At 38.9% G+C, this 13926-nt stretch overlaps 1 protein-coding gene across 5 annotated transcripts in view; it reads left to right on the top strand.

Moving 5' to 3' along the window:
• The window catches only part of LOC121887123 (muscarinic acetylcholine receptor M1-like), a 28900-nt gene extending 15236 nt beyond the window's left edge, over positions 1–13664 (top strand). For 2 of the 5 annotated variants that reach the window (XM_042397702.1, XM_042397701.1), the window contains 5 exons: positions 6729–6850; positions 7808–7980; positions 9432–9727; positions 10291–11024; positions 11144–13664. In XM_042397702.1, the coding sequence (XP_042253636.1) occupies positions 6745–6850; positions 7808–7980; positions 9432–9727; positions 10291–11024; positions 11144–11664 (1830 nt within the window). In that variant the 5' untranslated portion in view covers positions 6729–6744 and the 3' untranslated portion in view covers positions 11665–13664. Of the gene's footprint in view, positions 1–2170; positions 2246–2959; positions 3267–6728; positions 6851–7807; positions 7981–9431; positions 9728–10290; positions 11025–11143 lie in introns of those variants that run through there. The other 3 variants (XM_042397700.1, XM_042397703.1, XM_042397699.1) reach the window with 3 other exon arrangements.
• Positions 13665–13926: the final 262 nt, after the last annotated feature.

Below are 13926 nucleotides of genomic sequence, written 5' to 3'. Positions count from 1 at the left end.
ATTCTTTACAGGCTATGCTAATCTATGCCAGAATCAGCAATGCAATGGAACTCTGCTGGAATATTTTTCACTTCTAATGCTTAGGTCATTTTCATCATCAAAGAATACACACAAGGAGAGAAGATCCACTGCAGTGGGGGCCACCCTGCAAAGCACTGGTGCCCCAGTACTTTGATCAAAAGTAAGAATTATTAATATTTTACAACAAAAGTCATTAGGCTGCTATGACTGCACTTTTTTGTTTGTTGTCTGCAGTTTTTCATGTCCAAAAGCACTGCATGAAGGAACAAAGAGACTGTCATCATTGGTGACTGCATAGGAACAGATTTTATGGGTGCTTGGGCATCTACGTGGAGTTCAGAACACCCATGGGGAAATTATACTGTGAGATTACCATATTGCCTGGGGCTTAGCAGAGAAGAGGCAAAGGATAGTTTTAACTATGAGCTAAACCTGTGTTCATATATTAAAGGTGTATTGACAGGCCTCTTAAGGTTATGACCACTCACTGCTTTCTTGAAGTTTTCTGAAATAAAAGTGCATCATTTTGCATTTGTGAACCCCTGCAATCCAAACTAATTGGCCCTAACAAGTGCACAAAAACTTTTAAACTAAGGCTGTCTCAGCCATTATCAAATGGCTGCAAATGGCCACTAAAAATCCAGTCCATTGCCAACCTTTTAAAATAACTTTAATTTTATATACAAGGAAGAGTTTCTCTGTGGTACCAAAACATCCAGGACATCAGCTGAGCACCCGCTTGCACAAGTGGCTGACGAAGGCTCTAAATGTATAGTTGCAAGATACACACCATCTCTCTTGTATCAGTCACCTGTGATTATTATTTGTAAGTTTAATTATCATGAGCAGCACAAGCTTCCCTAATGGTTCCTTATGATGTTGTGTACAGTGTCCCATATGTCTTAATCTGTTGTGCCATTAAGGTTTGATTCAGAAAGCCTCTCCAGCAAGAACAAAATACTCCAATTCAAATGGAGTTTTCAAAGTTATACTGTGGTAACTGGGAAATAAAATGCCCAATCCTGGAACGCACCACCTCAGACCAGAGCTCTCCTCCAGCCAACACACACAAATGATACTGCACTCCAAACAGAAAAGTTCTTTCTGGCAATTAACTGGCTGATCAGGAAACATATAATTCAGAGGCTAAGCTCCATTAATCTCTCTACCCTGCTGCTGTTGATGTTGATTCAGACTACAGTTTAAACACAAAACACAGTGTCACATCTATATACTATACAAATACAGTACTTTGCAAAAGTTTTAGGCTGTAAAAAAGTAAAGTGAGGATGCTTTCAAAAATAATGCCATGAATAGTTTTTATTCATCAGTTAACTTCATACAAAGTTGAGTAAACAGAAGAAACCTAAATGAAATCAATATTTGCTGTGAGCAGCTTTGCCTTTAAAACAGCAACAGTTCTCCTCAGCACACCTGTACACAGTTTTTCAGGTAGTCAGCAGGTCGGTTGTTCCTGCATCTTGGAGAAGTTGCTTCTTCTGTGGATTCAGGCGTCTAAGCTGCTTCTGTCTCTTCATGTAATCCCAGACTGACTCATGATGTTGAGATCAGGGCTCTGTGGGGGTCAAACTATCTGTTGCAGGACTCCTTGTTCTTCTTGTTACTGAAGATAGTTCTTTATGACTCTGGCAGGATGTTTGGGCTTGTTGTCATGCTGCAGAATACATTTGGGACAAATCAGATGCCTCCCTGATGGTATTGCATAATGGATAAGAATTCAAACATCTAAAATGCCTAAAATTTTTGCACAGTAACTTTAACTTTAAGAAGTTAATTGAAATTGAGTTTGTAATCACAATTACAATGACGTGACTGAAATGTATAAAACGTAGTGACTACACAGTAACTATCCTTCTGTCATATTACAGTATTGTCACAAATCCTGCCTAGGTCCTGTTTGTGTTTCCCTGCCCTTTCTGTCTCTGTCCATTCCTTCAGCCCTACAGTCTCTTCCTGTTGGTTTTGCCATTGTCCACCTGTCCACCAGATGCCCCCAGACTTTTCTGCCTGGTTCCCACACCCACTCACCTGTTGCCACTCCCAAATTGTCTGCACCTGCTGCTCATTACCCCATGAGTCCCATTGCTACGTATATCTGTCCTCAGTCATTCATTCCTTGCCAGTTTGTCAACGTTGCTGTGTGCCTTTGAATTCCTGAGGGGTGTACTACGAAGCAAGTTCAACATACTCAGGCTTTCTTTGTGTGAGCTGGCTTGACAAACCCTGAACTCGCAATCAGAGATAAGTGGTATCAAAATGGTGGATATGAACTTTCTTCGTTAACCCAGGCTTTCTGCTTCAGGCTCTGTGCGCATCCCCATAAAAAGGGGCATTTGGTGCGTCATTTGACTCTTTTTCCGCACAAAATGGAAAGATCACGTGCCGCCTGCGTCAGTCAGGACGAACAAGTCATTATAATGGAGAACTATGAGGAATATAAACACATTATCACAGCAAAAAACAATGCAGTGGCTGTAAGTAAGGTGAGAGATGACTGCTTGCAGAAAATTGCTGATCGTGTAAATTCATTAATTAAAACACTAATTCATTAATTTATTAATTACGTAATTAGTTTATATACTTATTTTACCACTCAATGCACTCTCTGTGCCTCCCACATCCAGAGCTCTTGCTGCAGATTTAAACATTATACTCAAGAAGTGCATTTAGGTCTGACTCTGTCCCATAATGAAGGATAAGTGGAAATCACTTTAGGTTTTGGCCAAAATAAAGAGAAATTAATATTATAGATTGAATATTATCTGTGATAAATAACAATAGTCTAATCAATTTTATTTTTGTATTTTAATTTTCTAATCAGTGTTCTAATAGCTGCAGTGCCAGCAGTGTTAAACGGACTTGGCAGCAAATCAGGTAGTGAAAGGACGGCGCTTTTAATTGCCGATTTAAGCCGAAACTCAGAACATAACCTGCTCTGGACCAGGTTAAGTTTGCAGTATAAGTTACCATGGTGATCTAGCCAAGTTAAAAGTGAGCTACATTCGTGACATTGAAAACCCTGGCTTTAGGCTCAACATACCTCTCTAACCCACTGATCTCGCTTCGTAGTACACCCCTCTGCTCTGTGTGTTATCTGCTACCTGTGTTTGGACCTGCTGGTTGTTTATGACCTGCCTGCCTGTCTTGCCCCTTTGGACTTGTTTGCCTGATTTGGGCTGCCTTCCTGTTGACAACCTGTGAGCTGTTCCTGACATTTGCCTTGAGTAAATTTCCCTTAATCCTACCTGCTTGCCTTGTGTGTTTGTTTGTCTGCATTTGGGTCCTCCTCCCATTGGACCTGTACAGTTGCCGGTGCAGTAATGTGCAGCATGACATGCTTTTAGTAACCAGAATTTGATTTCCCAGCATGGGTCCATTTTGCACTTATTATGCAAGATGCCATCACCAAAACTGTCCAATCAGTTACCTGTCAGCCCATGTGACTACATGTTTACTTCTTGGTTTAAGTTGTTGTGAGTATGGACTGGACCAGTGCTAAAAGGCAACAGTGGATTATTTTTTTCCTTGTTCTGTATGTTTACAGAACATTTGCTACACAAATCTACATGAACAATTCCGAACTGTAGTTTACTGTAAAACTACTTAAGTTTTGCTTTATCAAAATTTACAAACTGTGAATTGTAGACATAAACTGTAAATAACAACATGTCTTTAATCTTTGTGATCCAGAAGTGAGATCTAAAAATGATCAGCTCTTTTATTTTTAAAAATGCATGACCACTAAAACGCCTAATAAAAGATAAGGCAAGTGACATTTTTATGGAACGGAACATTTATTAAAATGCAGCAATATATGACAAAATGTAGTCTATTAAAAAAAAATCAAAATTAAACAGAATACAAAATAACATGGCTTGTGATGCCTTTAAAATGGTTTCCATTTGTGGGTCAGATACGGGTGTCCAGGCTGACTGCTCGCTGTGTGAGAGAGAATGAAAATTAAGCAGAGAGAGAATGAGAAATGAAACAATTGGATGGCAGAGAAACATTTCAAACACAAAGGGTCACCTAACTAACAAAGTGCCACTCAAAATGCATCAGGTTATTTTTGGCGAGTGGTGATTTACTGTCTGCACCTTCTTTTTGACCATCTTGCCTGTCCATCTTTCCATGGCTGGCCTTCATTCCCCTCTGGGGTTTATCCCAGTGAAGCGCCTAAAACAAACAAGCCCATGAACTTTTACATGTTTACAATCTAAAACAATGCTTAACTGCATATTGTATGTGTAAGTACAAAAAACTCTTTAAATGAAGTCTGGATTTACTGATAAATGGGTCGTTGCTCACATACAAGGCTGAAACAAAATACAACACTTGCAGTTAATTAGCCAACCATCAATAGAAAAAAAATTAGGCAGTTAATGTTAATATTAGGCAGTCCAACAAAAACATTTAAACTAGACCTGGAAGCAGGTGTACCAGCTTTTAATGTAAGTATTCAAACTTCTATCTGCTGTAGCCCTCTCTTGTGCTTGATAGGATTATACCATGTTAGCATAAAGTAAACCTGTTGGTTAACCAGATTCATTTTTTTTTTTTTTTTGGATTTGGAGGATGAACAATGATTGAACGTGGATTGCTGCATGTGTGCAATTTGAATACTAGCACTGTACTGGTACTGTAATGGCAACTATGCATTTACCCATAGGCGTCTGGTTATGTTTTAAAATGGGGGAGCAAACTTGGAGAAATACATAATTTGTGGGGGGAGGGGTCTGGGCGTCCTTCCCCAGGAAAAAAAAGTAATCTAAAACAAATTTCCTGCATTTCTGCACCACCTAACCTCTTGGATTAAGTCAAGAAACAGCCACCTGCACTAGTCTAGATTAGTTAGATTGAGGGTGCTACGAAAACCAAGAATCCATCAAGAACAGTATATAATTGGGTGGATCAGAACAGGAAATGATTATTAGAAGAATGGCTATTTTATAATTTAATATTTGAAATTATATTCATAAAAACATTATGTAGCCTAAAATGTTAGTAGGTTGCAGGCTACCAGGCCATCTTCAATGAATAATCTTCACTTCAAAAGCAGACTATTTTAACCCACATTATCTCAAATCAAGAACTATTTTTTAATGCACAACTAAGGAGGTGATTTTTGCTCCTCAAAACTTAAAAGGGCCATTTTAGTTGAGGAGTAGACTTCACTTCCCCTTAGAGTAAATCTGCAGCTCTCATTTACCGTGTATGAGAAAATGAGAGAATAATCATAATAATTAAAGCACAGAGCAGAGCAGCCAGATGAGAGATCATTACATGGAGTGATGCATCATCATATTTAAAAATAACTCCATCCAAATTCTGACTGAAACCAAAGCAGAGTATTCTGCAGAAGTCTAAACAAGTTACTTTCCATCGCTGAACATTTGAGTGTTTGTTAATTCACACTTTGGCGCCGTGAGGAAAAGCTCTGCTCTGTCTGTCTTAATCTCAGGACAGGTTGGACTAAAACAACTCAAAGGGTGGTCTGAAAAGGTCAGATTTTTTTATTACTTGTTTTTGTCAGGTGATAAAAATAGAAAAAATAATCATCGATATAGGCTGCTTAAATATAATCACCCGATTTTGGGGACTGTATGATAAGTTTATTTTAAAAAAGACAAAAAGTGACGTTGCAAAACCATAACTTTGCTCCCCCTAACTGAATAATGGGGATGCATTTGCTCCACTTGCTCCATTGCTCAGGCACCTATGCATCTACCATTATCAATTTAAATTGTAATTTTTACTTTGATGTCACACAGCCGACCGAGACTGGGCAGCTAGAATGCTGGTTACTCTGTCCCTGTTAAAGCTCCATTCAGTCCTCTCCTGCTGTCTGTGATAACATATTTTTCCTGTTTCTGTTGTCAGATGTCATGGTGATATAACTGTGGCTCATGATTGCTAATATAAAGGCATTGCTTTGTTTATATTACAGGATATAGGTGTATGTGTGCTTGTGCCACTGTTGTCTATGTGTGTGTGTGTTTTGTTCTGTAGTCCCTACAGACGTGCTGTGTCAAACTTGTGAATTACTGAGTTGTCTCATTGTTTGGTAATACGGTAGGGGGCTCAACAAAAAGTGTAGTCTGGGGATCCACGAATGCTTTAATCCACAGCTGTTTGTGGACTCTGTATTTGTTTTGCCTCAAGTTTGTTCCGTTAAAGTTCAGCTGCCTTTTGTTTGAAGGTGTTATGAAGTCAGAGAGTTGGCTTTGATACACACTCTTTTCATATGCACTGTTCCAAATGCATATTTTTGCTGCCCTATACATTTTATTTTTACATGCACCAGTCTAATCCTGATGGTTGCTCTGACCAGTTCTTAAATATGCTTCCTCAAAAACAGATCCATTGTGTGTCATATTTTTTATGATGAACACAGATCCATTGTGTGTCATATTTTTTATGATGAACACAGATGGTTGTAGCTTGGTGCTCATAACAAAAACCTGTAGTGGCCAGTAATTAGTGTACAACATGTATGTGTGCCTGTGGATATAGTACCTTTTGCTCCAATTTGTCACAATCTGCCAAGTGATGGTAACATGTGCTTCGAGTAGTAACCTCTTTATAACTATTTTTCTCCAAAAGCTTTTGTAAAAATGTTAAAGAAACAAGTCAAGTTAATCCTGCATTTTGCATCTGCAGATCTATTTTCTCCTCTTTTTTTCCAGACGTCCATTGGTCATCATGAACTTGACCTCCAGCTCTGATCCTATCCACTTCTTCACCAACAATACTCCTGGTATGAGAGACCAGCCTGATCCTGCCATCACAGCTGAGCCTGCCATTTTAGGTACTGTCTAGAGCACCATAACAAATAAGTAATGCAAATAAATGGATTGCATTTATATACCACCTTTCTACTCTTCCAACCACCCAAAGCGCTTTTTACACAACAAGCCACATTCATCCATTCATACACACTCATACGCTAATGGCAGAGGCTGCCATGCAAAGTGCCTGCTCATCAGTAGAAGTTTCTAATCATTCACACACATCCACACACTGATGGCACAGCCTTTGGGAGCAATTTGGGGTTCAGTATTTTGCCCAAGGACACTTCAATATGTGGCCTGGAGGAGCCGGGAATCAAACCGCCGATCTTCTGATTCCTGAGCCACAGCCGCCCCACAGATATATTTTGTATTTGTGTGCACATTTTAAATGATCTTTTAAAAGCATTCAATAAACATCTAGAATGATATGCACAGGGTATAAGTAAACCAAAAGAGCTTACTTGCAAGGTACTCCCCAATATTGCATTTTAGATAAAGTCGATTATAATAAGAAAAATCAGGAAGACAGGGTAGGAAGAAAAACAAATATAGGAAGACTAGATAAAATGCAAAAAGGAGCATACAAACAATAAAACTAAAAAGAGATAGACAAAATGATATGGATAAAAAAAGAATCAAAATTTTATTATCGAAACCAAAGGTTGCTGACATAATGCAGGTGTAACACAGGTGTAACAAATCTGCTGATAAAAGATCTGTAGACTTCTGTGGAATTCTATGTGATTCACAGGGACAATAATTGTAGACTGACCAAATCTGACAGAATTTCATGTAGCCTTCAACAAAGTCTTTGAGAAAGACAGTCCATGAGGTCACTTTGTTATTTGTACAGGATTATTTGGTTCTGTGCGGTTTTGATTTACTACGATTGGAAAAATGTCAATAAAAAAATATTCATATTAACATGTAGTGCCTTGAATTGTGGCTTTTAAATCTTTTCTCCTCATCTTCAGGTGGCTCTTTTCCAGAGCTGGCCATGTTATCTGACAGTGTTGTTGGGTGGAAGCAGTATAACGTGAGTCATGTCTCAAGGCAAGGAGGAAACTTCACTGAATCACCAGTTAACAGGACATTAATGTTGCCAGCAGAGGAGTTTGATCCATTAGGAGGACACACAGTCTGGCAGGTAACAATCAGCTGTGTTTCCATTTTACCAAAAACACTGAACAGCCCCTAAGATATTAAAGGGCCAGTGTGTAGGATTTACTGGCATCTAGCTGTGAGGTCGCAGATTGCAACCAACTGAATACCCCTCCCCCTCCCCTTCCAAGCATGTAGGAGAACCTATAAAGGACTCATTCTAAGGTAACAAAAACACAATTCCTCTTATTTTCTGGTGATCTTACACTAATTTAAACATACTTATGAATATTATATTCCATTTCTGCCAAGTCCGTTCCGCTAGATGCCACTAAATTCTACACACTGCACCTTTAATAAACCACTAATAGATACAATTTTTTGAAATCATTTTTAATTGTTAGTCATGGTCATATGACCATACAAATTAGTTGATGATACTGTTTATACTGTTGTTTTGAAACATGCTTTTTGCCACCTTTGCCATCTCATGTACATGTGTAGACAGGTTGATAGCAACAAAATGAGTAAAAGGACCCCAGGACAGAGCATGCAGGGCAGTTTTGTGGCCGCCCTGTGTGAATTCCACTGCTTCAGTAGAATGGAATTCTAACCACCAGCCAAACACTCAGCTGCACTCTTCACATAGTTGCTCCAAAGCCCAAGGGAATTTCTGGCTCATTTGAAATAGTCGCTTGATGTTCCAAGATAAACTTTGCATCTATGAAAAGCGATGAACTTGTCTAAATTAATGAGTGACTCAATTCTTTCTGTTTATATAAGTACTTCTAGAAGTCGGATTAAATTATTGTGCATCCATCCATTTTTATTTAAAACAAGCTTGTGTTTAATAAGAGAATGATAATAATGAGAATAATAAGAGAATGCTGAAAAGCATACTGTAAAAGCATATTGTAATGGTCAAATTGAGAGACTGTTCTCACCTGTAAGAATGCATCATCTGCATAAAAATGTACATTACAACATGGATGGGCAGAGATTATATGTAAAAATAAAATACAAACATCTGTGGATGCTGGGATCCACTACAAAATGAATCTACATAAAGTGGTTTTCTTATTGCTTGGTAGAGGTCTGCATTGTCTTTTCTTATGCCTGGACAGTGTTCCAATAGTTTACCCCCAGTCAGTTTACCCTAAAAAGCATATTTTCCAAACTAACCATGGTGGTATCCAGCACTTTGATTTGGCCGGTGATTTGAGAATTTTGCCAACATTTCGATACAATGGCATTTGCTGTTCAATAGCATTGTTGGTTTCAAGAAACCATATGGATAATTTGAAGCCCCCAACTGCCAACTTTCTGGCCAGCTCAGTGTTGATGTTTTGAAAGTTAACTGTCCACACTTTTCACACGTTTCAGGACATAAACAGTAATATAGAGTCTCTATAAGAAAGTGAGAAAGAGCATCTTCCACATTGTAATGCATTTAACCACCCTCTTTGTTTCTTTCTGTTCTTCCCTCTACATCTTCAGGTTATCATAATTGTCTTCCTCACTGGATCACTTTCTCTTGTCACTGTCATTGGCAACATCCTGGTGCTGGTGTCATTCAAGATCAATAAGGCACTGAAGACGGTGAACAACTACTACCTGCTTAGCTTGGCATTTGCTGACCTGACCATTGGCACACTGTCTATGAACTTGTACACCACCTACATCATCATGGACCAGTGGGCTCTGGGGCCAGTGGTCTGTGACTTATGGCTTGCAATAGACTACGTAGCCAGTAACGCTTCAGTTATGAACCTGCTTGTCATCAGCTTTGACAGGTAACAAAACAGGAGTCATTACATTTTTTGGTTGAATGGGACTTATTTCAATGATTAATTCAAAATTAAGCTCCTGACTATCAGCTTAGCAATGTATCACCATATGTAATAACACCATATGTAATGCAATGTCCTAAAAATTCATTTTATGAACTACAACAAGGGTCCACAGCCTTTTTTTGCACTGTGGACTGCTGTAGTATTAAAAATGTTGTTGCAGATTGCAGACTGACCAACATATAAGACGGATATTAGGCTTTTAATTTCCACCTGCCATTTGTTTTTTACTCATGTTAGCTAAGAAACCTGCTCCCTAAGACCTTCCAATGCACTTTTGCCTTTAGATGTGGTCAGATGATACTTATGTCTTGGATAGTGTAGACACATAGTTTTCTAACAGATCAGTTTGCTCACAAAAAGCATCCATTCATATTTGGTATCATGTTGGTACTTTGATGACTCCTAGTAGAAGTATTAAGGATGACAGCATTGCATGACACAGTCAGAGTTACAGTTACTCTCTCTATGTACAGTTGCTTACTTTTCTTCTTATATCTTCTTAGGTATTTCTCTGTGACAAGACCTTTGACCTACAGGGCCAAGCGTACAACAAAGCGGGCCATGACCATGATTGGTTTAGCCTGGTCCATCTCTTTCATTCTCTGGGCTCCAGCCATCCTATTCTGGCAGTACATTGTGGGTGAACGGACAGTCCAACCAAATGAGTGCTACATCCAGTTTTTGTCTGAGCCAATTATTACCTTCTGCACTGCTATCGCTGCCTTCTACTTGCCAGTGACTATAATGGCCTTCCTGTTTTGGAAGATCTATCAGGAGACAGAGAAACGTGCAAAAGATATACAGGGTCTAAAGGGATCTGGGTCAGGCAAGTGCCAAAGTCAGGCTCAAAATCAAGGGACTGGCAGTAGAAGAGCTGGTGGAGAAAGTGCGACTAACAACCAGAGAGATTCGTCAGTCATGAAGCGCCAGATGAGCTCCCAAAGCTGCAGCAGTTATGAACTAAGTCAGCTGCCTTCTGAGAACAACAACCAGGACAATGCCAGCACACCAGGAGGAATAGGAAACAGAGGGAGATGTGGTGCGTTTTTCTTCCAGTTTTCTTCAATGCTACCAGATCGCCATGCATCCAAGAGGTCTGTCAATACCACGACAACTGTGGGCGAGGCAGAGCAGAGCAGCTGTGACAGTTTGAATAACAATGAAGCTTGTGCCTCTGGGGACCAGTCAGGTTCAGAGGAGGAAGCTCATGGTGCAGACCCATCAAGGCCTCCAACAGGTTGGACATAAACCTACTAAGTGGTCTTGTTTGCATGACATATATAAAGAAAAATACAAATACAACATGTCTTATCTATCTATCTATCTATCTATCTATCTATCTATCTATCTATCTAGATGGTAAGAAACATAGAAAGGTGAAGAAAAGCGAAGACAAACAGCCATCATCATCCATCAGAAGTCAAAGAGGGTCGCAATCAAACTGTGTCTCCTCATCGCCTGCTGACCAGTCACCTGCAGCCATCACCATGAAAGATGCAGCAATGGCTAAACGCTTTGCCTCTAAGGCCAAGACAGAGATCAACAAGCGCAAGAATGAAAAAAAGGCAAATGAGAAGAAAGCAGCACGGACACTCAGCGCCATCCTGTTTGCCTTCATCACGACTTGGTTACCATATAATATCATGGTGTTAGTCAACACTTTCTGTCAGGACTGTATCCCTCAAACTCTATGGGCACTGGGTTACTGGTTGTGTTATGTGAACAGCACAGTCAACCCCATGTGCTACGCCTTGTGTAACAAGACCTTCCGAACAACTTTCAGGGATATTTTGATGTGCCAGTGGAATCAAAAGAAGAACAAGCCTCACTTCCATCAGAGGAAGGCTGTGGCTTTCCAGAAGAAAGACCCAATGTAGAGTAGAGTGGCAAATTTTTTAATGGATCTGCGTTTAAGGATGCATTTCCTGATCCATTTTCAGAGTTGAAATGCAGCATACATTTTCAGGGAAAAGATACTGAACTGAATTTTTCCTAACCCAAACTTGTTGTGGTCTGACAGGAAGTGTTGCCATAGCAGGCTGGTATGTTAGCCCTTCCATGATATCTTGACAGCCACTGGCTAGATTTGTGGCAAATTGGTGAGTGGTCCCAGAGGATAATTCCTAATAATTTGACAAAGCCCCTCAACTCACATTTTCACATTGGCCACAATTTTGACCAATGTCACCATAGCTCAGAAGGCACCTGCTGGATTTCCATGTTTGCAATGTTGTGGATATTAATCCACAGAGGATGAATTACAATGTTTTTGGTAGCCTCCATGGCCCTTACTCTGGTACCACTCTCAGGACAGACTTTACATTTATACCCCAATACTGAGAACAAACAGAAAGATTTTCAGAATGTAATTTGTTCTAACACTTTGTATTGTGAGTTTTAATCAACAATGCAGCCTTGAGGAATCACTAGCAGGGCTTCAAACTTTTCAGATGCAAATCTAAGCAGAGATGTATTTAATTATTTTCTGCTGGAGCATTAGTGCAGAATAATGATAGTTTGGTGTGTTTTAGGAATTAGGAAGAAAGAAATTTTGTAGGTGAAATGACTTGAAGGATGTATGAGCCTTTTAGGATTATTTGTCAAAATAAAAGCAACCCAGCTTTTTAATTGTTTTTAATACTGATGTTACCAGGACAGTTTAGAGCTCAGTTTAAATATGCCAGTTTTGTTTTTCACTGAGTCTTTTTAAAAAAGATTTTAAGTAGGGTGTTAAAATTTCACAGACATAGTTCCATGTGTTGAAAAAAAACAGTACAACACATGATTTTTTTTTTTGTAATGACATCATGGTTATTGAACTAGCAGGCATATTTTATTTTTCATATACATAGAATACATTAATGAAAGATCTGATAGCTAGTTTACAGTCCACTGAAATATTGCTTTGACATAAATGATAACCTGGATGTCAGCAATGACAAACACTCAGTTTCAAATTCATTAGGTACACCTAGATTGAGATATATTTTAAAATCTGTCTTGTAGGACCCTGTTATGACCTACAATCTTTTGTCATCTGATTCATATTCAGTTCACAGGCTGTGGTTTGGACACTTAGAATAAACAAAATCAGTAATATAATAAAGATAGTTCAAGTATGGATTCCAGTTGATACCTTGGTTGAGTCAGGCAATCTGTACTGATTTTTATTCAGCATTGTAGTGTTTATATGAAGCTGCTCACAAGCTGTGTATTGTCAGCTAAAAAAATGTAACACAGTGTGACACTGACCAAACCCTTACATTTGTGGAAATACTAACACTGAACACTGTAATAATGTGAAGACACATGCTCAGTGCACATTTGGAAAACAACATTATAGCATCCACTTCCAGCCTGTTAAATTACAGTGCATATTGGCAGGACCATGTTCAGTGCAACAGCAGTGAATTGGATTGTGTACAAAATCAGTCAAAGCAAATCATGAGATGCCTGTGGAAGGGAAGCAGTCTGCATGATGGCATTTCTTTGAATACTAAATGTTATGTTCCTGTTTGAAAGTATTGCATATTCACAACATTGTTTACTCCACTGTATTATGTAGTCCACAAAAAGGGATACGGTATTGTGTATTGCACATCATGGTGGTCAACTTAGATTGTACTATGAGTAAACCATAACATAGCTATTATAAACAAGCTTTATTCTAGGTGAATTGTCTTCAGTGTGAGTGATTTGACTACTTAAGAAACTGTCTGCTTTTTCTGTTTCCACAGAACGAATGGACTCTCTCTGTAGATCAAGCAAAAAAGCAGCCCTGAATTTTTCATAGAATTGAAGTTTTATACATCCACAGATTGATCCACAGTTTTGAATCTGATTTACAAAGAAAGTCTTATGCAATAGAGACCACAAGAGAAATGAAGCCCTTTCAGCTTCATTGCTCTGTAGAGGTTTCCTGTTTGGATGAATAAACAAATGTTTAAATTAAAACCTCAAAACCTCACTTGCTCACTAATAACTCGACCCATGTGCCTTGTCTGATGTCCCCTCTGATCTGCCTCCATTGTTTTCACAATGACAGTATGACAATATTTCTAAGAGTTACATACTGTTGTGGGATAATATGTAAATGGTTTAAAAACAAAGGTGCGAATTCACAAAGAATGGATTGCGGC

Source organism: Thunnus maccoyii, chromosome 20, assembly GCF_910596095.1.
Source record: "Thunnus maccoyii chromosome 20, fThuMac1.1, whole genome shotgun sequence".
Taxonomy (NCBI): domain Eukaryota; kingdom Metazoa; phylum Chordata; class Actinopteri; order Scombriformes; family Scombridae; genus Thunnus; species Thunnus maccoyii.
This window is presented reverse-complemented; position numbering and strand designations above follow the sequence as displayed.